Source organism: Salmo salar, chromosome ssa12, assembly GCF_905237065.1.
Source record: "Salmo salar chromosome ssa12, Ssal_v3.1, whole genome shotgun sequence".
NCBI classification, from domain to species: Eukaryota; Metazoa; Chordata; class Actinopteri; order Salmoniformes; family Salmonidae; genus Salmo; species Salmo salar.
Genome location: NC_059453.1, coordinates 5025176 through 5048006, shown reverse-complemented (window position 1 = coordinate 5048006; position 22831 = coordinate 5025176). Strand labels below are relative to the sequence as shown.

Sequence of the window (22831 nt, the reverse complement as noted above, 5' to 3'; positions counted from 1 at the left end):
ACAGATGTCATTTTGCTATGTTTTTGGGGAAGAACATTGTTTGCGTCCATGAGCTAGCTAGCTTTTTTTATGACCAGCACTGTAGGTGCGCGAGACAACTCTACCAGCACCATAGCATATGTATCGATAAATCGTTGTGACATATGAAATACGACTGATAGTTATTACACATTGATTACACTATGTAAAAAAATGTATGAACGCTTTCAATTATTATGTGACGTGCAGTCATAGTCAGGTCCTAATTGGTCAACAAGCTTATTTGACACGTCAAATAGTGTTAAATAGTATATTTTTTGACACGCAGAAATCCGGGTTGAGAATGAAATGACTGAACAAATGAACAACCAAACAGCACAGCAAGTAAGTAAAATAAATAGGTTTGATTATGTTTTACTGGTAATGGGAACATACGTAAATGACAACAAAATAACCTTTTGGTCAGTGATTTAACTAGAAAAATATTGTATATCTGTATCGGCCAAAACTGTCATATCGGTGCATCACAAATAATAATAGTAATAATAATACTATTAAAAATAGTAATAATAGTAATAATAATTATAATAATACTAGTAATAACAATAACAGTAATAATAATAATAGTAATAATAATACTATTAATAATAGTACAAATAATAACAGTAATAATAGTAATACAAGTAATAATAATACTAGTTATAATAATAATGCTAGTAATAATAATACTAGTAATAATAGTACAAATAATAACAGTAATAATAGTAATACAAGTAATAATAATACTAGTAATAATAATAATGCTAGTAATAATAATACTAATAATAATACTATTAAAAATAGTAATAATAGTAATAATAATTATAATAATACTAGTAATAACAATAACAGTAATAATAATAATAGTAATAATAATACTATTAATAATAGTACAAATAATAACAGTAATAATAGTAATACAAGTAATAATAATACTAGTAATAATAATAATGCTAGTAATAATAATACTAGTAATGGTAGTAATAATAATAATAATAACAGTAATAATAGTAATACCAGTAATAATAATACTAGTAATAATAATTCTAGTAATGGTAGTAATAATAATAACAGTAATAATAGTAATACTAGTAATAATAATACCAGTAATAATAATACCAGTAATAACAATAATGCTAGTAATAATAATACTAGTAATGGTAGTAGTAATAATAACAGTAATAATAGTAACACTAGTAATAATAATAATAATAGTAATAATAGTAATAATAATAATAATAACAACAGTAATAAAATATTTATTATTATTATTATTATTATAGTAGTAGTAGTAATACTGGCTGTAGTAGGATAATACCTGCACTAGTCTGGAATGTAATAATAATAATAATAATAACAATAATTGTAGTAATAATAATAACAATAACAGTAATAATGTCTGTAGTGTGATAATACCTGCACTAGTCTGGAATGTAATAATAATAATAATAACAATAATAGTAGTAATAATAATAACAATAACAGTAATAATGTCTGTAGTGTGATAATACCTGCACTAGTCTGGAATGTAATAATAATAATAATAACAATAATAGTAGTAATAATAATAACAATAACAGTAATAATGTCTGTAGTGTGATAATACCTGCACTAGTCTGGAATGTAATAATAATAATAATAACAATAATAGTAATGATAACAATAATAGTAATAATAATAATAATAATAACAATAACAGTAATAATGTCTGTAGTGTGATAATACCTGCACTAGTCTGGAATGGAATAATAATAATAATAACAATAATAGTAATGATAACAATAATAGTAATAATAATAATAATAATAACAATAACAGTAATAATGTCTGTAGTGTGATAATACCTGCACTAGTCTGGAATGTAATAGTAGTACAATCAGGAGAAACACCTTCACCGTCTGTCACTTCTAGACTACTCTACCACGCACGGACACGCACGCACGGACACGTACGCACGGACACTACACTGGAGGGTTACATAACTAACTTTACTTCCTGTCTGTCCAGGACACATTAACCAGTGATTTACATCCTGTCTGTCCAGGACACATAAACCAGTGATCTCACAAAGGTTCTATAGTTCTATTCACATCTCTCCATGTTTCTATTCACATCTCTCCACGTTTCTATGGTTCTATTCACATCTCTCCACGTTTCTATGGTTCTATTCACATCTCTCCACGTTTCTATGGTTCAATTCACATCTCTCCACGTTTCTATGGTTCTATTCACATCTCTCCACGTTTCTATGGATCTATTCACATCTCTCCACGTTTCTATGGTTCTATTCACATCTCTCCACGTTTCTATGGTTCTATTCACATCTCTCCACGTTTCTATGGTTCTATTCACATCTCTCCACGTTTCTATGGTTCTATTCACATCTCTCCATGTTTCTATGGTTCTATTCACATCTCTCCATGTTTCTATGGTTCTATTCACATCCCTCCATGTTTCTATGGTTCAATTCACATCTCTCCATATTTCTATGGTTCTATTCTCATCTCCCCATGTTTCTATGGTTCTATTCTCATCTCTCCACGTTTCTATGGTTCTATTCAAATCTCTCCACGTTTCTATGGTTCTATTCAAATCCATGTTTCTATGGTTCTATTCACATCTCTCCATGTTTCTATGGTTCTATTCACATCTCTCTATGTTTCTATGGTTCAATTCACATCTCTCCACATTTCTATGGTTCTATTCTCATCTCTCCATGTTTCTATGGTTCTATTCTCATCTCCCCATGTTTCTATGGTTCTATTCTCATCTCTCCACGTTTCTATGGTCAATTCACATCTCTCCACGTTTCTATGGTTCTATTCAAATCTCTCCACGTTTCTATTCTCATCTCTCCACGTTTCTATGGTTCTATTCAAATCTCTCCACGTTTCTATTCTCATCTCTCCACGTTTCTATGGTTCAATTCACATCTCTCCACGTTTCTATGGTTCAATTCACATCTCTCCACGTTTCTATGGTTCAATTCACATCTCTCCATGTTTCTATGGTTCAATTCACATCTCTCCACGTTTCTATGGTTCAATTCACATCTCTATGGTTCTATTCACATCTCTCCATGTTTCTATGGTTCTATTCACATCTCTCCATGTTTCTATGGTTCTATTCACATCTCTCCATGTTTCTATGGTTCAATTCACATCTCTCCATGGTTCAATTCACATCTCTCCATGTTTCTATGGTTCAATTCACATCTCTCCATGTTTCTATGGTTCAATTCACATCTCTCCATGTTTCTATGGTTCAATTCACATCTCTCCATGTTTCTATGGTTCAATTCTCATCTCTCCATGTTTCTATGGTTCAATTCACATCTCTACACGTTTCTATGGTTCTATTCAAACCTCTCCACGTTTCTATTCACATCTCTTCACGTTTCTATGGTTCAATTCACATATCTCCACGTTTCTATGGTTCAATTCACATCTCCACGTCTCTATGGTTCTATTCACATCTCTTCACGTTTCTATGGTTCAATTCACATCTCTCCACGTTTCTATGGTTCTATTCACATCTCTCCATGTTTCTATGGTTCTATTCACATCTCTCCATGTTTCTATGGTTCTATTCACATCTCTCCACGTTTCTATGGTTCTATTCAAATCTCTCCACGTTTCTATGGTTCAATTCACATCTCTATGGTTCTATTCAAATCTCTCCACGTTTCTATTCACATCTCTTCACGTTTCTATGGTTCAATTCACATCTCTCCACATCTCTCCATGTTTCTATGGTTCAATTCACATCTCTCCACGTTTCTATGGTTCTATTCAAATCTCTCCACGTTTCTATTCACATCTCTTCACGTTTCTATGGTTCAATTCACATCTCTCCACGTTTCTATGGTTCAATTCACATCTCTCCACGTTTCTATGGTTCTATTCACATCTCTCCACGTTTCTATGGTTCAATTCACATCTCTCCATGTTTCTATGGTTCTATTCACATCTCTCCACGTATCTATGATTCATTGCACATCTCTCCACGTTTCTATGGTTCTATTCACATCTCTCCACGTATCTATGATTCAATGCACATCTCTCCACGTTTCTATGGTTCTATTCACATCTCTCCATGTTTCTATGGTTCTATTCACATCTCTCCACCCCTCCTTTCTTGACATCACTTCTTCACAAGTCCACTCCTTCCTTCAACTTCCTGTGACGTCATCACCCCTCGCCCCCTGTCTCCGTGTGTCATCTGGATGTCTTCATCTGATTGGCTGCTGGTGTGTAGAGGTATCGGTAGATGGCGTAGTAATGGACGCCTGCTCCCATGGCAACAAACAGGTGCCAGATAGCATGGGCGAATGGGACGAGGCCATCACTCTTGAAGAACACCATGCCCAGACAGTAACAGGCACCGCCCACTAATAACTCACACAGCCCCTCACGGTCCGGCTAAAGGGGTACAAAAAGGGTTAAAGGGACAGTCCACCCAAATTACATTTTCTCTCAAACATGGTTAATCATTCATACACTGATCCATCACACTCTTTCCCCTCCTTGAGCCCACCGTTCTCTCTGTTTTTGTTTAGCCTTGTGTTGTTTTGTTTTGACTACTGTTTTTTGTTTCATTTCTACAATTGTCAAGAGACTTTGGGTCCTTAAAGTTCTTTATAAAGTCCCATGTGTTATTATGATTATAACATACTGGTTCTTACCCAGTAAGCAGTCTACGGACAAGAGAAAGCTTTCGATGCTTGGTACCGTTTACCTGGCCACCGTCTTAAAATGCTAACTTTTTTAGCATTTGTGCCCCAAAACCAATGCAAGTCAATATCCCCGATTTGAGCATTTTTGGAGTTTGATGCCTAAAAGTGTCTCACCATGGACAGGATGACCAAGGCTGGGAACACTCCCATAACTGTATAACAGATCAGTTCCATCAGCTTATACCTGGAGACAAGAAGAGACAGAGAGAGAGACAAGGGAGAGAGAGAAGGGGAGAGAGAGAGTGAAAGAGAGGAGAAAGAGAGAGCGAGAGAGAGAGAGACAAGGGAGAGAGGAGAGAGAGGGAGAGAGAGAGAGAGAAAAGGAGAGAGAGAGAAAGGAGAAAGAGCGAAAGAGAGAGAGCGAGAGAGAAAGAGGAGGTTAGATATAGGTCAGAAACATAGTGAGGGTTTGGCACATTACCTCTCGTGGAAGAAGACACCCCCCCTCATCCACAAACACGTTACCTCTCGTGGAAGAAGACACCCCCCTCATCCACAAACACGTTACCTCTCGTGGAAGAAGACACCCCCCTCATCCACAAACACGTTACCTCTAGTGGAAGAAGAAACCCCCCTTATTCCACAAACACGTTACCTCTAGTGGAAGAAGACACCCCCACATCCCCCTCATCCACAAACACGTTACCTCTAGTGGAAGAAGACATCCCCCACATCCACAAACACGTTACCTCTAGTGGAAGAAGACACCCCCCCTCATCCACAAACACGTTACCTCTAGTGGAAGAAGACACCCCCCTCATCCACAAACACGTTACCTCTAGTGGAAGAAGACACCCCCCCTCATCCACAAACACGTTACCTCTAGTGGAAGAAGAAACCCCCCTTATTCCACAAACACGTTACCTCTAGTGGAAGAAGACACCCCCACATCCCCCTCATCCACAAACACGTTACCTCTAGTGGAAGAAGACATCCCCCACATCCACAAACACGTTACCTCTAGTGGAAGAACACATCCCCCTCATCCACAAACACGTTACCTCTAGTGGAAGAAGACACCCCCCCTCATCCACAAACACGTTACCTCTAGTGGAAGAAGACACCCCCCCTCATCCACAAACACGTTACCTCTAGTGGAAGAAGACACCCCCTCATCCACAAACACGTTACCTCTAGTGGAAGAAGACATCCCCCCTCATCCACAAACACGTTACCTCTAGTGGAAGAAGACACCCCCACATCCCCCTCATCCACAAACACGTTACCTCTAGTGGAAGAAGACACCCCCCTCATCCACAAACACGTTACCTCTAGTGGAAGAAGACACCCCCCCTCATCCACAAACACGTTACCTCTAGTGGAAGAAGACACCCCCCTCATCCACAAACACGTTACCTCTAGTGGAAGAAGACATCCCCCCCTCATCCACAAACACGTTACCTCTAGTGGAAGAAGACACCCCCACATCCCCCTCATCCACAAACACGTTACCTCTAGTGGAAGAAGACATCCCCCCCTCATCCACAAACACGTTACCTCTAGTGGAAGAAGACACCCCCACATCCCCCTCATCCACAAACACGTTACCTCTAGTGGAAGGAGACACCCCCCTCATCCACAAACACATTACCTCTAGTGGAAGAAGACACCCCCCTCATCCACAAACACGTTACCTCTAGTGGAAGAAGACACCCCCCCTCATCCACAAACACGTTACCTCTAGTGGAAGAAGACACCCCCCCTCATCCACAAACACGTTACCTCTAGTGGAAGAAGACATCCCCCCTCATCCACAAACACGTTACCTCTAGTGGAAGAAGACATCCCCCTCATCCACAAACACGTTACCTCGAGTGGAAGAACACATCCCCCTCATCCACAAACACGTTACCTCTAGTGGAAGAAGACACCCCCCCTCATCCACAAACACGTTACCTCTAGTGGAAGAAGACACACCCCTCATCCACAAACACGTTACCTCTAGTGGAAGAAGACATCCCCCCTCATCCACAAACACGTTACCTCTAGTGGAAGAAGACATCCCCCCTCATCCACAAACACGTTACCTCTAGTGGAAGAAGACACCCCCCCTCATCCACAAACACGTTACCTCTAGTGGAAGAAGACACACCCCCTCATCCACAAACACGTTACCTCTAGTGGAAGAAGACATCCCCCCTCATCCACAAACACGTTACCTCTAGTGGAAGAAGACACCCCCCCTCATCCACAAACACGTTACCTCTAGTGGAAGAAGACACCCCCTCATCCACAAACACGTTACCTCTAGTGGAAGAAGACATCCCCCCCTCATCCACAAACACGTTACCTCTAGTGGAAGAAGACATCCCCCCCTCATCCACAAACACGTTACCTCTAGTGGAAGAAGACATCCCCCCCTCATCCACAAACACGTTACCTCTAGTGGAAGAAGACACCCCCCCTCATCCACAAACACGTTACCTCTAGTGGAAGAAGACACCCCCCTCATCCACAAACACGTTACCTCTAGTGGAAGAAGACACCCCCCCTCATCCACAAACACGTTACCTCTAGTGGAAGAAGACACCCCCACATCCCCCTCATCCACAAACACGTTACCTCTAGTGGAAGAAGACACCCCCCCTCATCCACAAACACATTACCTCTAGTGGAAGAAGACATCCCCCCTCATCCACAAACACGTTACCTCTAGTGGAAGAAGACACCCCCCTCATCCACAAACACGTTACCTCTAGTGGAAGAAGACACCCCCCTCATCCACAAACACGTTACCTCTAGTGGAAGAAGACACCCCCCCTCATCCACAAACACGTTACCTCTAGTGGAAGAAGACCCCCCCTCATCCACAAACACGTTACCTCTAGTGGAAGAAGACACCCCCCATCATCCACAAACACGTTACCTCTAGTGGAAGAAGACACCCCCCCTCATCCACAAACACGTTACCTCTAGTGGAAGAAGACATCCCCCCTCATCCACAAACACGTTACCTCTAGTGGAAGACGACACCCACCCCCCCACCCTCATCCACGTTACCTCTAGTGGAAGAAGACACCCACCCCCCACCCTCATCCACAAACACGTTACCTCTCGTGGAAGAAGAAGACGTATGTGGTTCCGACAGAGGCCATCACCCAGACCAACCACCTCATGTGACAGGTCCAGGGTCCTAGCTCCCGCAGGTTCAACCTGGATAATATTCATGTTACATCACATACTTTAAACAGACTACACACAAAACAAGGTCATCATATTCACAAGTTCAGCAGACTGATCTGATGATGTAGTCCAGACTACTGTAGTCCAGACTAGTGTAGTCCAGACTAGTGTAGTACAGTATATGATGCTGTAGTCCAGACTAGTGTAGTCCAGTATATGATGCTGTAGTCCAGACTAGTGTAATCCAGACTAGTGTAGTCCAGACTAGTGTAGTACAGTATATGATGCTGTAGTCCAGACTAGTGTAGTCCAGACTAGTGTAGTCAAGACTAGTGTAGTACAGTATATGATGCTGTAGTCCAGACTAGTGTAGTCCAGACTAGTGTGGTCCAGACTAGTGTGGTCCAGACTAGTGTAGTCCAGAGTAGTGTAGTACAGTATATGATGCTGTAGTCCAGACTAGTGTAGTCCACACTAGTGTAGTACAGTATATGATGCTGCAGTCCAGACTAGTGTAGTCCAGACTAGTGTAGTACAGTATATGATGCTGTAGTCCAGACTAGTGTAGTCCAGACTAGTGTAGTACAGTATATGATGCTGTAGTCCAGACTAGTGTAGTACAGAATATGATGATGTATTACAGTATATGATGATGTAGTCCAGACAAGTGTAGTCCAGTATATGATGCTGTAGTCCAGACTAGTGTAGTTCAGTATATGATGCTGTAGTCCAGACTAGTGTAGTTCAGTATATGATGATCTAGTCCAGACTAGTGTAGCCCAGTATATGTAAGATATTATAATGGCAGATTATTATATATATATATATATACATGCAGCCTGGTATCACAGATATTATAATGGTAGATTATTATATATATACATGCAGCCTGGTATCACAGATATTATAATGGTAGATTATTATATATATATACATGCAGCCTGGTATCACAGATATTATAACGGTAGATTATTATATATATACATGCAGCCTGGTATCACAGATATTATAATGGTAGATTATTATATATATACATGCAGCCTGGTATCACAGATATTATAATGGTAGATTATTATATATATACATGCAGCCTGGTATCACAGATATTATAACGGTAGATTATTATATATATATACATGCAGCCTGGTATCACAGATATTATAACGGTAGATTATTATATATATACATGCAGCCTGGTATCACAGATATTATAATGGTAGATTATTATATATATACATGCAGCCTGGTATCACAGATATTATAATGGTAGATTATTATATATATACATGCAGCCTGGTATCACAGATATTATAATGGTAGATTATTATATATATACATGCAGCCTGGTATCACAGATATTATAATGGTAGATTATTATATATATACATGCAGCCTGGTATCACAGATATTATAATGGTAGATTATTATATATATATACATGCAGCCTGGTATCACAGATATTATAATGGTAGATTATTATATATATACATGCAGCCTGGTATCACAGATATTATAACGGTAGATTATTATATATATATACATGCAGCCTGGTATCACAGATATTATAACGGTAGATTATTATATATATATACATGCAGCCTGGTATCACAGATATTATAACGGTAGATTATTATATATATACATGCAGCCTGGTATCACAGATATTATAACGGTAGATTATTATATATATATACATGCAGCCTGGTATCACAGATATTATAATGGTAGACAGTAGTGTAGTCTAGTTATAGAGACAGCAGTGCAGTCTAGTTATAGAGACAGTAGTGTAGTCTAGTTATAAAGACAGTAGTGTAGTGTAGTTATAGAGACAGTAGTGTAGTCTAGTTATAGAGACAGTAGTGTAGTCTAGTTATAGAAACAGTAGTGGTTATAGAGACAGTAGTCTAGTTATAGAGACTGTAGTGTAGTGTAGTTATAGAGACAGTAGTGGTTATAGAGACAGTAGTGTAGTCTAGTTGTAGAGACAGTAGTGTAGTCGAGTTATAGAGACAGTAGTGTAGTCTAGTTACAGAGACAGTAGTGTAGTCTAGTTATAGAGACAGTAGTACAGTCTAGTTATAGAGACAGTAGTCTAGTTATAGAGACAGTAGTGTAGTCTAGTTATAGAGACAGTAGTGTAGTGTAGTTATAGAGACAGTAGTGTAGTCTAGTTATAGAGACAGTCTAGTTATAGAGACAGTAGTGTAGTCTAGTTATAGAGACAATAGTGTAGTCTAGTTATAGAGACAGCAGTGCAGTCTAGTTATAGAGACTGTAGTGTAGTCTAGTTATAGAGACAGTAGTGTAGTATAGTTATAGAGACAGCAGTGCAAACTAGTTATAGAGACAGTAGTGTAGTCTAGTTATAGAGACAGTAGTGTAGTCTAGTTATAGAGACAGTAGTCTAGTTATAGAGACAGTAGTCTAGTTATAGAGACAGTAGTGTAATATAGTTACAGAGACAGTAGTGTAGTATAGTTATAGAGACAGCAGTGTAGTCTAGTTATAGAGACAGTAGTCTAGTTATAGAGACAGTAGTGGTTATAGAGACAGTAGTCTAGTTATAGAGACAGTAGTGTAGTCTAGTTATAGAGACAGTAGTGTAGTCTAGTTACAGAGACAGTAGTGTAGTCTAGTTACAGAGACAGTAGTGTAGTCTAGTTGTAGAGACAGTAGTCTAGTTATAGAGACAGTAGTGTAGTATAGTTACAGAGACAGTAGTGTAGTATAGTTATAGAGACAGCAGTGTAGTCTAGTTATAGAGACAGTAGTCTAGTTATAGAGACAGTAGTGGTTATAGAGACAGTAGTCTAGTTATAGAGACAGTAGTGTAGTCTAGTTATAGAGACAGTAGTGTAGTCTAGTTATAGAGACAGTAGTGTAGTCTAGTTACAGAGACAGTAGTGTAGTGTAGTTACAGAGACAGTAGTGTAGTCGAGTTACAGAGACAGTAGTGTAGTCGAGTTATAGAGACAGTAGTGTAGTCTAGTTATAGAGACAGTAGTGTAGTCTAGTTACAGAGTCAGTAGTGTAGTCTAGTTATAAAGACAGTAGTGCAGTCTAGTTAGAGAGACAGTAGTGGTTAAAGAGACAGTAGTGGTTATAGAGACAGTAGTGGTTATAGAGACAGTAGTGTAGTCTAGTTATAGAGACAGTAGTGTAGTCTAGTTATAGAGACAGTAGTGGTTATAGACACAGTAGTGGTTATAGAGACAGTAGTGTAGTCTAGTTATAGAGACAGTAGTGTAGTCTAGTTATAGAGACAGTAGTGTAGTCTAGTTACAGAGTCAGTAGTGTAGTCTAGTTATAAAGACAGTAGTGCAGTCTAGTTAGAGAGACAGTAGTGGTTAAAGAGACAGTAGTGGTTATAGAGACAGTAGTGGTTATAGAGACAGTAGTGTAGTCTAGTTATAGAGACAGTAGTGTAGTCTAGTTATAGAGACAGTAGTGGTTATAGACACAGTAGTGGTTATAGAGACAGTAGTGTAGTGTAGTTATAGAGACAGTAGTGTAGTCGAGTTATAGAGACAGTAGTGTAGTCTAGTTATAGAGACAGTAGTGTAGTCTAGTTATAGAGACAGTAGTGTAGTCTAGTTATAGAGACAGTAGTGTAGTCTAGTTACAGAGACAGTAGTGGTTATAGAGACAGTAGTCTAGTTATAGAGACAGTAGTGTAGTCTAGTTATAGAGACAGTAGTGTAGTCTAGTTACAGAGACAGTAGTGGTTATAGAGACAGTAGTGTAGTGTAGTTTGACAATGAGGCTGCAGTAGCACCTCTGACTCACCAGGGGGCGTAGGAGGCTGCTATGAAGAAATAGATCACCATTCTGTCACACATGTGGAAACAGTGCTCCACAGACCTAGAGAGATACAGAACATGATTATACATACTGCTGCTATTAACCATATACACTACCTAACCCTAACCTTATACACAGATCGGCAGGTAGACTGGTGGTTAGAGTGTTGGGGCAGTAACCGAAATGTTGCTGGATGGAATCCCAGAGCTGACAAGGTAAAAATCTGTCATTCTGCCCCTGAACAAGGCAGTTAACCCCCTGTTCCCCGGTAGGCCGTCATTGTAAATAAGATTTTGTTCTGAACTGACTCTTTTTTTTTTTTGTTAATGTGGAAACAACGCCCTACCGAGAAATTATTACAGGCTACATACTATCTAACCCTAAACCGCAGTATAGACCATTACTACAACCCTGTTATAACATGATAATATCTTTACACTAGAACCACAGAATAACCCTGCAGAGACAAACATTACCATCTCTGTAATGACAATAATATATTAATATAACTCTAATCCCCTCCCAGAGAGGGAGGAGAGAGAGAGAGAGAGAGAGAGAGAGAGAGAGAGAGAGAGAGAGAGAGAGAGGGAGAGACGGGGGGTAAGAGAGAGGGATAGAGAGAGAGGGAGAGGGGGAGAGAGAGAGAGAGAGGGAGAGACGGGGGGTAAGAGAGAGGGATAGAGAGAGAGGGAGAGGGGGAGAGGAGAGAGAGAGGGAGAGACGGGGGGTAAGAGAGAGGGATAGAGCGAGGGGGAGAGGAGAGAGAGACAGGGGGGGTAAGAGAGAGGGATAGAGAGAGAGGGAGAGGGGGGAGAGGAGAGAGAGAGGGAGAGACAGGGGGTAAGAGAGAGGGATAGAGAGAGAGGGAGAGGGGGGAGAGGAGAGAGAGAGGGAGAGACAGGGGGGGAAGAGAGAGGGATAGAGAGAGAGGGAGAGGGGGGAGAGGAGAGAGAGAGACAGGGGGGTAAGAGAGAGGGATAGAGAGCGAGGGAGAGGGGGGAGAGGAGAGAGAGAGAGAGGGAGAGACAGGGGGGGTAAGAGAGAGGGATAGAGGGGGGGAGAGAAAAATCAAAAGTGTTTTTGTGCGTGACTGTGTGTGCGTGACTGTGTGTGTGTGTGTACCGTAGGTGGCTTTTCTTCCAGGTCACTGTGTGGAACAGAGTAGAGATGAGGAAGAGGGAGGTGAGCCCCGCCCCATAGAGCCAGGCTGAGACACGCTCCCATTGGTCCTCAGACAGGAAGTGCAGCACAGAGCTGCCCAATAGGCTGGGGATTACCCACAGCTGCAGGAAATAGAGCACACACACAAATTATTCGATTCAACAATGGTGGTCCTTTGCAGCTCAGTGGGTTCAACTCCCAGGACCACCAAAACATAACACGGTGGTCCTCTGTTGGTTCAACTCCCAGGACAACCCAAACATAACACGGTGGTTCTCTGTAGCTCAGTGGGTTCAACTCCCAGGACCACCCAAACATAACACGGTGGTCCTCTGTAGCTCAGTGGGTTCAACTCCCAGAACCACCCAAACATAACACGGTGGTCCTCTGTTGGTTCAACTCCCAGGACCACCCAAACATAACACGGTGGTCCTCTGTTGGTTCAACTCCCAGGACAACCCAAACATAACACGGTGGTCCTCTGTAGCTCAGTGGGTTCAACTCCCAGGAACACCCAAACATAACATGGTGGTCCTCTGTAGCTCAGTGGGTTCAACTCCCAGGACAACCCAAACATAACACGGTGGTCCTCTGTAGCTCAGTGGGTTCAACTCCCAGGACCACCCAAACATAACACGGTGGTCCTCTGTAGCTCAGTGGGTTCAACTCCCAGAACCACCCAAACATAACACGGTGGTCCTCTGTTGGTTCAACTCCCAGGACCACCCAAACATAACACGGTGGTCCTCTGTAGCTCAGTGGGTTCAACTCCCAGGAACACCCAAACATAACATGTATGCACACATGACTGTTAGTCGCTTTGGACAAAAGTGTCTGCTACCTGGCATTGTTAGATTATAATCATGATTATAATCTCACGGTGTGTGTGTGTGTCTCATTGTGTGTGTGTTTGTTTCGGTATGTATGTATTTGTGTTTGTATGTGTATGTGTGTGTTTGTATGTGTATATGTTTGTGTGTGTCTCACCGCGTGTGTGTGCGTGTGTGTGTTTCTCTCTGTGTGTGTGTGTGTGTGTGTGTGTGTGTGTGTCTCACCGCGTGTGTAGCACAGTTTGCAGCATGTTCATAGTCTGTGGGTTGATACCTCTTATTGGACGGAACTCTGTTATTCATAAATCTGGAATTCAGAACAGACAACAAACAGAACAATCAGCGTTCTGCCTCGTTCTGACAGTAACATCACTGACTACATGTTATTAAATGTTACTCCTCGTTCTGACAGTAACATCACTGACTACATGTTATTAAATGTTACTCCTCGTTCTGACAGTAACATCACTGACTACATGTTATTAAATGTTACTCCTCGTTCTGACAGTAACGTCACTGACTACATGTTATTAAATGTTACTCCTCGTTCATACAGTAACATCACTGACTACATGTTATTAAATGTTACTCCTCGTTCTGACAGTAACATCACTGACTACATGTTATTAAATGTTACTCCTCGTTCTGACAGTAACATCACTGACTACATGTTATTAAATGTTACTCCTCGTTCTGACAGTAACATCACTGACTACATGTTATTAAATGTTACTCCTCGTTCTGACAGTAACATCACTGACTACATGTTATTAAATGTTACTCCTCGTTCTGACAGTAACATCACTGACTACATGTTATTAAATGTTACTCCTCGTTCATACAGTAACATCACTGACTACATGTTATTAAATGTTACTCCTCGTTCTGACAGTAACATCACTGACTACATGTTATTAAATGTTACTCCTCGTTCATACAGTAACATCACTGACTACATGTTATTAAATGTTACTCCTCGTTCTGACAGTAACGTCACTGACTACATGTTATTAAATGTTACTCCTCGTTCATACAGTAACATCACTGACTACATGTTATTAAATGTTACTCCTCGTTCTGACAGTAACGTCACTGACTACATGTTATTAAATGATACTCCTCGTTCTGACAGTAACGTCACTGACTACATGTTATTAAATGTTACTCCTCGTTCATACAGTAACATCACTGACTACATGTTATTAAATGTTACTCCTCGTTCATACAGTAACATCACTGACTACATGTTATTAAATGTTACTCCTCGTTCTGACAGTAACATCACTGACTACATGTTATTAAATGTTACTCCTCGTTCATACAGTAACATCACTGACTACATGTTATTAAATGTTACTCCTCGTTCTGACAGTAACATCACTGACTACATGTTATTAAATGTTACTCCTCGTTCATACAGTAACATCACTGACTACATGTTATTAAATGTTACTCCTCGTTCATACAGTAACATCACTGACTACATGTTATTAAATGTTACTCCTCGTTCTGACAGTAACATCACTGACTACATGTTATTAAATGTTACTCCTCGTTCTGACAGTAACATCACTGACTACATGTTATTAAATGTTACTCCTCGTTCTGACAGTAACGTCACTGACTACATGTTATTAAATGTTACTCCTCGTTCATACAGTAACATCACTGACTACATGTTATTAAATGTTACTCCTCGTTCTGACAGTAACATCACTGACTACATGTTATTAAATGTTACTCCTCGTTCTGACAGTAACATCACTGACTACATGTTATTAAATGTTACTCCTCGTTCTGACAGTAACATCACTGACTACATGTTATTAAATGTTACTCCTCGTTCTGACAGTAACATCACTGACTACATGTTATTAAATGTTACTCCTCGTTCTGACAGTAACATCACTGACTACATGTTATTAAATGTTACTCCTCGTTCATACAGTAACATCACTGACTACATGTTATTAAATGTTACTCCTCGTTCTGACAGTAACATCACTGACTACATGTTATTAAATGTTACTCCTCGTTCATACAGTAACATCACTGACTACATGTTATTAAATGTTACTCCTCGTTCTGACAGTAACGTCACTGACTACATGTTATTAAATGTTACTCCTCGTTCATACAGTAACATCACTGACTACATGTTATTAAATGTTACTCCTCGTTCTGACAGTAACGTCACTGACTACATGTTATTAAATGATACTCCTCGTTCTGACAGTAACGTCACTGACTACATGTTATTAAATGTTACTCCTCGTTCATACAGTAACATCACTGACTACATGTTATTAAATGTTACTCCTCGTTCATACAGTAACATCACTGACTACATGTTATTAAATGTTACTCCTCGTTCTGACAGTAACATCACTGACTACATGTTATTAAATGTTACTCCTCGTTCATACAGTAACATCACTGACTACATGTTATTAAATGTTACTCCTCGTTCTGACAGTAACATCACTGACTACATGTTATTAAATGTTACTCCTCGTTCATACAGTAACATCACTGACTACATGTTATTAAATGTTACTCCTCGTTCATACAGTAACATCACTGACTACATGTTATTAAATGTTACTCCTCGTTCTGACAGTAACATCACTGACTACATGTTATTAAATGATACTGCCCCCTCCCTCTCTATTCATTCCTGCTCCCCCCATTTTGTCTCTCTCCACCTCCCTCCATCAGTCTGTGTTAGTTTTGTCTGATTGAAAGAACATCTCTGATTGATAACAGAGTTCTGGAATCTCTCTCAGAAACCTGCTTTTTGCCATGACTACAGTTGCCTGGCAACTGCCAGTAACCACGGATCAACTGAGGCCGAAATAAGAAGTCTGTCTCTCTCTCACACACACACACACACACACACACACACACACACACACACACACACACACACACACACACACACACACACACACACACACACACACACACACACGACGTAGCTGTAGAGTGGTGATGTCACTGTAGCCATGGAAACCCCCGAGCAAGGAATTTATGTCACTGAAAACTCCCTTTTCCTCTTCTCTCTCCTCTCCCTCCATCCCTGTCTCCTCCCATCCTTCTCCTCACTCCCAGATCCATCTCTCCCTCCATCCCTGTCTCCTTCTCCTCACCCCCAGATCCATCTCTCCCTCCATCCTTCTCCTCACCCCCAGATCCATCTCTCCCTCCATCCTTCTCCTCACCCCCAGATCCATCTCTCCCTCCATCCTTCTCCTCACCCCCAGATCCATCTCTCCCTCCATCCTTCTCCTCACCCCCAGATCCATCTCTCCCTCCATCCTTCTCCTCACCCCCAGATCCATCTCTCCCTCCATCCTTCTCCTCACCCCCAGATCCATCTCTCCCTCCATCCCTCTCTCCTCCCATCCTTCTCCTCACTCCCAGATCCATCACCCTCTCCCCTCCTTTCTTCTCAGTGATTAAATTAGCCTGAAGAAAAGAGGATGTGTGGAGACAGGAACACACACAAGACATGTAGACACGGTGTGTGTGTGTAACGTCAGCGGTTATATCTGGGCCACATAGAAAGAGGCGGGGTGGTGTGTGTTCCTGTCCCTGTGAAAGAACCGAGTCACTGTCACCACCGCACACACACACGAAGAGTTGCATTAGCTCCCAGGGCTTTAGCTCAACTGGCTAACACAGTCACAGGGTTCAACCCCAGTCTGTCACACACAGACTCCTGGCCCAGTAAGTCTCTGTAATGTGTTCTGGGGTGAAGTTTCCCCTAGGTACAGATCTAGGATGAGTTTCCCCTAGGTACAGACCTAGGATCAGTTTCCCCTAGGTACAGACCTAGGATCAGTTTCCCCTAGGTACAGACCTAGGATGAGTTTCCCCTAGGTACAGCTTCCCCTAGGTACAGCTTCCCCTAGGTACAGCCCTAGGATCAGTTTCCCCTAGGTACAGCCCTAGGATCAGCTTCCCCTAGGTACAGCCCTAGGATCAGCTTCCCCTAGGTACAGCTTCCCCTAGGTACAGCCCTAGGATCAGTTTCCCCTAGGTACAGCCCTAGGATCAGCTTCCCCAAGGTACAGACCTAGGATCAGCTTCCCCTAGGTACAGCTTCCCCTAGGTACAGCCCTAGGATCAGTTTCCCCTAGGTACAGCCCTAGGATCAGTTTCCCCTAGGTACAGCCCTAGGATCAGTTTCCCCTAGGTACAGACCTAGGATCAGTTTCCCCTAGGTACAGCCCTAGGATCAGCTTCCCCCAGGTACAGCCCTAGGATCAGTTTCCCCCAGGTACAGCCCTAGGATCAGTTTCCCCTAGGTACAGACCTAGGATCAGTTTCCCCTAGGTACAGACCTAGGATCAGTTTCCCCTAGGTACAGACCTAGGATCAGTTTCCCCTAGGTACAGACCTAGGATCAGTTTCCCTTAGGTACAGCCCTAGGATCAGTTTCCCCTAGGTACAGACCTAGGATCAGTTTCCCCTAGGTACAGCCCTAGGATCAGTTTCCCCTAGGTACAGCCCTAGGATCAGTTTCCCCTAGGTACAGCCCTAGGATCAGTTTCCCCTCTCCCAATCATAACCTTAACCATTAGTGGATAAAATGCAAAATTGACCCAAGACCATGAAGAGGAGCAACATCACCCTCATCCCTATAAAGTAGGTAGAGGTTGTCCCTCTCTAGTCTCTAAACACTATAAAGTAGGTAGAGGTTGTCCCTCTCTAGTCTCTAAACACTATAAAGTAGGTAGAGGTTGTCCCTCTCTAAACACTATAAAGTAGGTAGAGGTTGTCCCTCTAGTCTCTAAACACTATAAAGTAGGTAGAGGTTGTCCCTCTAGTCTCTAAACACTATAAAGTAGGTAGAGGTTGTCCCTCTCCAGTCTCTAAACACAATAAAGTAGGTAGAGGTTGTCCCTCTAGTCCCTAAACACTATAAAGTAGGTAGAGGTTGTCCCTCTAGTCCCTAAACACTATAAAGTAGGTAGAGGTTGTCCCTCTAGTCTCTAAACACTATAAAGTAGGTAGAGGTTGTCCCTCTAGTCTCTAAACACTATAAAGTAGGTAGAGGTTGTCCCTCTCTACTCTCTAAACACTATAAAGTAGGTAGAGGTTGTCCCTCTAGTCCCTAAACACTATAAAGTAGGTAGAGGTTGTCCCTCTAGTCTCTAAACACTATAAAGTAGGTAGAGGTTGTCCCTCTAGTCTCTAAACACTATAAAGTAGGTAGAGGTTGTCCCTCTCTAGTCTCTAAACACTATAAAGTAGATAGAGGTTGTCCCTCTCTAGTCTCTAAACACTATAAAGTAGGTAGAGGTTGTCCCTCTAGTCTCTAAACACTATAAAGTAGGTAGAGGTTGTCTCTCTAGTCTCTAAACACTATAAAGTAGGTAGAGGTTGTCTCTCTCTAGTCTCTAAACACTATAAAGTAGGTAGAGGTTGTCTCTCTAAACACTATAAAGTAGGTAGAGGTTGTCCCTCTAAACACTATAAAGTAGGTAGAGGTTGTCCCTCTAGTCTCTAAACACTATAAAGTAGGTAGAGGTTGTCCCTCTCTAGTCTCTAAACACTATAAAGTAGGTAGAGGTTGTCCCTCTCTAGTCTCTAAACACTATAAAGTAGGTAGAGGTTGTCCCTCTAGTCTCTAAACACTATAAAGTAGGTAGAGGTTGTCCCTCTAGTCTCTAAACACTATAAAGTAGGTAGAGGTTGTCCCTCTCTAGTCTCTAAACACTATAAACTAGGTAGAGGTTGTCCCTCTAGTCTCTAAACACTATAAAGTAGGTAGAGGTTGTCCCTCAAGTCTCTAAACACTATAAAGTAGGTAGAGGTTGTCCCTCTCTAGTCTCTAAACACTATAAAGTAGGTAGAGGTTGTCTCTCTAAACACTATAAAGTAGGTAGAGGTTGTCCCTCTAGTCTCTAAACACTATAAAGTAGGTAGAGGTTGTCCCTCTCTAGTCTCTAAACACTATAAAGTAGGTAGAGGTTGTCCCTCTCTAGTCTCTAAACACTATAAAGTAGGTAGAGGTTGTCCCTCTAGTCTCTAAACACTATAAAGTAGGTAGAGGTTGTCCCTCTCTAGTCTCTAAACACTATAAACTAGGTAGAGGTTGTCCCTCTAGTCTCTAAACACTATAAAGTAGGTAGAGGTTGTCCCTCAAGTCTCTAAACACTATAAAGTAGGTAGAGGTTGTCCCTCTCTAGTCTCTAAACACTATAAAGTAGGTAGAGGTTGTCCCTCTCTAGTCTCTAAACACTATAAAGTAGGTAGAGGTTGTCCCTCTAGTCTCTAAACACTATAAAGTAGGTAGAGGTTGTCCCTCTAGTCTCTAAACACTATAAAGTAGGTAGAGGTTGTCCCTCTCTAGTCTCTAAACACTATAAAGTAGGTAGAGGTTGTCCCTCTCTAGTCTCTAAACACTATAAAGTAGGTAGAGGTTGTCCCTCTCTAGTCTCTAAACACTATAAAGTAGGTAGAGGTTGTCCCTCTCTAGTCTCTAAACACTATAAAGTAGGTAGAGGTTGTCCCTCTAGTCTCTAAACACTATAAAGTAGGTAGAGATTGTCCCTCTCTAGGCTCTAAACACACAGCACCTGGCCTGAATACAGGGACTTCCTCCTTCCTCTTTCTTTCCACCCCTCTCTCGCTCTCTCTTTCCATCTCTACCCTCTCTCTCTATCAATCTTTACCCCTCCCCACATCACTCCCCTCAATCCATCCTTCCCTCGCTCTCCACCCCTCCCCACCATCCATCCCTCCCTCCCCTCCATCTCTACCCCTCCCCACCATCCCCCCCATCTCTCTCTCTACCCCCTCTCTTTCCATCTCTACCCCTCCCTCTCCCCACCATCCATCCCTCCCCCTCCCCACCATCCCTCCATATACAGACAGCTGGCAGTTCTGTTAATTAGGTTATCAAGCTGTCTGTTAATGATCTGAGCCCCAGGCCACACACACATGGCCAGGCCAGACCAACAGATCACAGAGCCAAAGACCAGCAGGGCTACACCGAGTCCAGACTCTGTATGTGTGACAGTCTCTCTTTCTGACTGCAGTATCCTGTCTGTCTGTAGTCAGTGTGTCCAGACCTGTCTGTCTGTCTGTAGTCAGTGTGTCCAGACCTGTCTGTCTGTCTGTAGTCAGTGTGTCCAGACCTGTCTGTCTGTCTGTAGTCAGTGTGTCCAGACCTGTCTGTCTGTCTGTAGTCAGTGTGTCCAGACCTGTTTGTCTGTCTGTAGTCAGTGTGTCCAGACCTGTCTGTAGTCAGTGTGTCCAGACCTGTCTGTAGTCAGTGTGTCCAGACCTGTCTGTCTGTCTGTAGTCAGTGTGTCCAGACCTGTCTGTCTGTCTGTCTGTAATCAGTGTGGTCAGACCTGTCTGTCTGTCTGCTTCAAGACAAAGTGGCGTAGTAGTACAGGAGGATAGTAACAATACAACTACTTATCTGTCATCTCCTCTCACCGTTTATACACACACACACACACACCTAGGCTAACATTGATTGAACTATCCACCAATAGTCAGATGTACAGAACCACCCTGCTTACTGACAAAACTGGGGTAAGCCCACACACTAGTAAAAGTCTACTGGTGTAAATGCATCAGTCTGATGTCATCTGATGATATAACTACTTTAAATCAGAAACCATGGAAACAACTTGGCCATGGTAGTGCAGCCTGTACAAGGACATTTACATTAAATAGATTAGTAAAAGTTGTACGTCCCTGTGCGGTCCTTTCGGTTCCAGGTCGGTATTATCGATAAGGACCATAATCGGTATTCGTTATTCTACTGTAAAACAGATCATCTCCCAAGCGACGTAGACAGAACTCATACCTTCAACCATTCCAACGGTTTTCCACCTCATTATTATTGTATTATTATCATCATTGTCGTATTGTACTAAATAATAGCGTTACATAAACCAAACTAATATGGGGCAGCAGTCACAGTGAGTCCCAAATAGGTTAGCAACATCACAGCTGGTTATTGATATGTGCATGTTCGGGTTATCAAACCAACACATTCACGTTGATATAACGTCTTACTAACTGGACGTCACGATAAATAAATCATAAATAAATTAATGTTACACATTTAGGGCAATTGATAAAAACCCAATACCACATACCTTACAAGATTCATTTAAAATGTGGGAAAAACAGCAACAGTTGACGTAGAGAGGTGTAGTAGTGATAAGAAATGGTCTTCCGTGTTGTGTGTTGGAGCAGCGTCCTGTCCTGACTTGGTTGATTCCAGCTGCTACTAGCTATCTAACGCACATCTGAGCCTCAGCTGATGGTGCTGATGGTGCTGCTGATCACCGACTAGTGAGTCTCCGGGATGCCGAGCCGAGGTGCTGCAGCGACGATATATGTTGCTGGATCCAGAGCAGGATACAGCCGGAAGTGCGAACGATGAAAACGGTTTCCAGGGAAAACAGTCTTCCTGCGTCGCGGAAGAATTAAAAAAAAGAATTAAAAAAAATATATACATATTTTTTTTTTATGGATTCGGTAACGGTTCAATCTGGATCCAAGTCATGATGTTGTTGTAAGCGTCCAGAGATACTGGGTTGGAGAATAGTTGGTTCTTTCTCTTTATTTTCTGAGAACCAAACGGACGGCTACAGCATCAAGTCAGAATTTCTGTCAACATCATAATGCATCTTATTATTTAACATAAAAACTCCTCCAGCAAAGCTTGAAGCCAGCATCTATTTCCAAGACTTCTGGTAGTTTATCAACGTTGTGCGTCCTGAATGTGGCCGCTAGATGACGTGAGTCCTACACCTAAATAAAACGGGAGGGATCGGGATGTGAGTGTCTGAATGATTTTACGTGATGAGTTTATAGAAAACTGCGGTGTGAAACTCGGCGTGTCTCGACACATTCTCATAACAGTTACTAGTTGACGTCAGAGCAGTCTTATCAAACCCTTGGACAGACACACACACACCGTCTATGATAGTAAATCATTTATTAAATGCATATTATGACCAGCATAAGCATTTAACAGGTACTGCTGCTTGGCTTTCTTCATGATTATACAAATACCTGCTGTAGCGTTCCACTCTGAGGCTTTCTATTATAACAAGTCCTATAGCTACAGTTGCGCTCTAATATATCGGCACTTGATAACGGAGCAGAATGTTCGGTTTCCTCTTTT

General features: G+C 41.6%; 1 protein-coding gene across 1 annotated transcript; it reads right to left on the bottom strand.

The window, feature by feature from the left end:
* Positions 1 to 3855: 3855 nt before the first annotated feature.
* Positions 3856 to 22633, bottom strand: LOC106595590 (monocyte to macrophage differentiation factor 2). Its single transcript, XM_045690515.1, has 7 exons — positions 21795 to 22633; positions 13894 to 13975; positions 12800 to 12960; positions 11663 to 11737; positions 7805 to 7906; positions 4868 to 4937; positions 3856 to 4439 (listed from the first exon to the last, which is right to left on the bottom strand). Exons 1-7 carry the CDS (start codon positions 21806 to 21808, stop codon positions 4236 to 4238), a joined length of 708 nt encoding a protein of 235 aa, XP_045546471.1. The 5' UTR covers positions 21809 to 22633; the 3' UTR covers positions 3856 to 4235.
* Between the last annotated feature and the right edge of the window lie 198 nt (positions 22634 to 22831).

Bases quoted from the DNA above. Each gene is read 5' to 3' on its own strand.
- LOC106595590 (XM_045690515.1), bottom strand. The intron at 11,738-12,799 runs GTACACACACAC...GTATCTCTCTAG, and splicing joins TGGAAGAAAAGCCACCTACG to GTCTGTGGAGCACTGTTTCC. The intron at 4,440-4,867 runs GTGAGACACTTT...GTACCCCTTTAG, and splicing joins CCTTGGTCATCCTGTCCATG to CCGGACCGTGAGGGGCTGTG.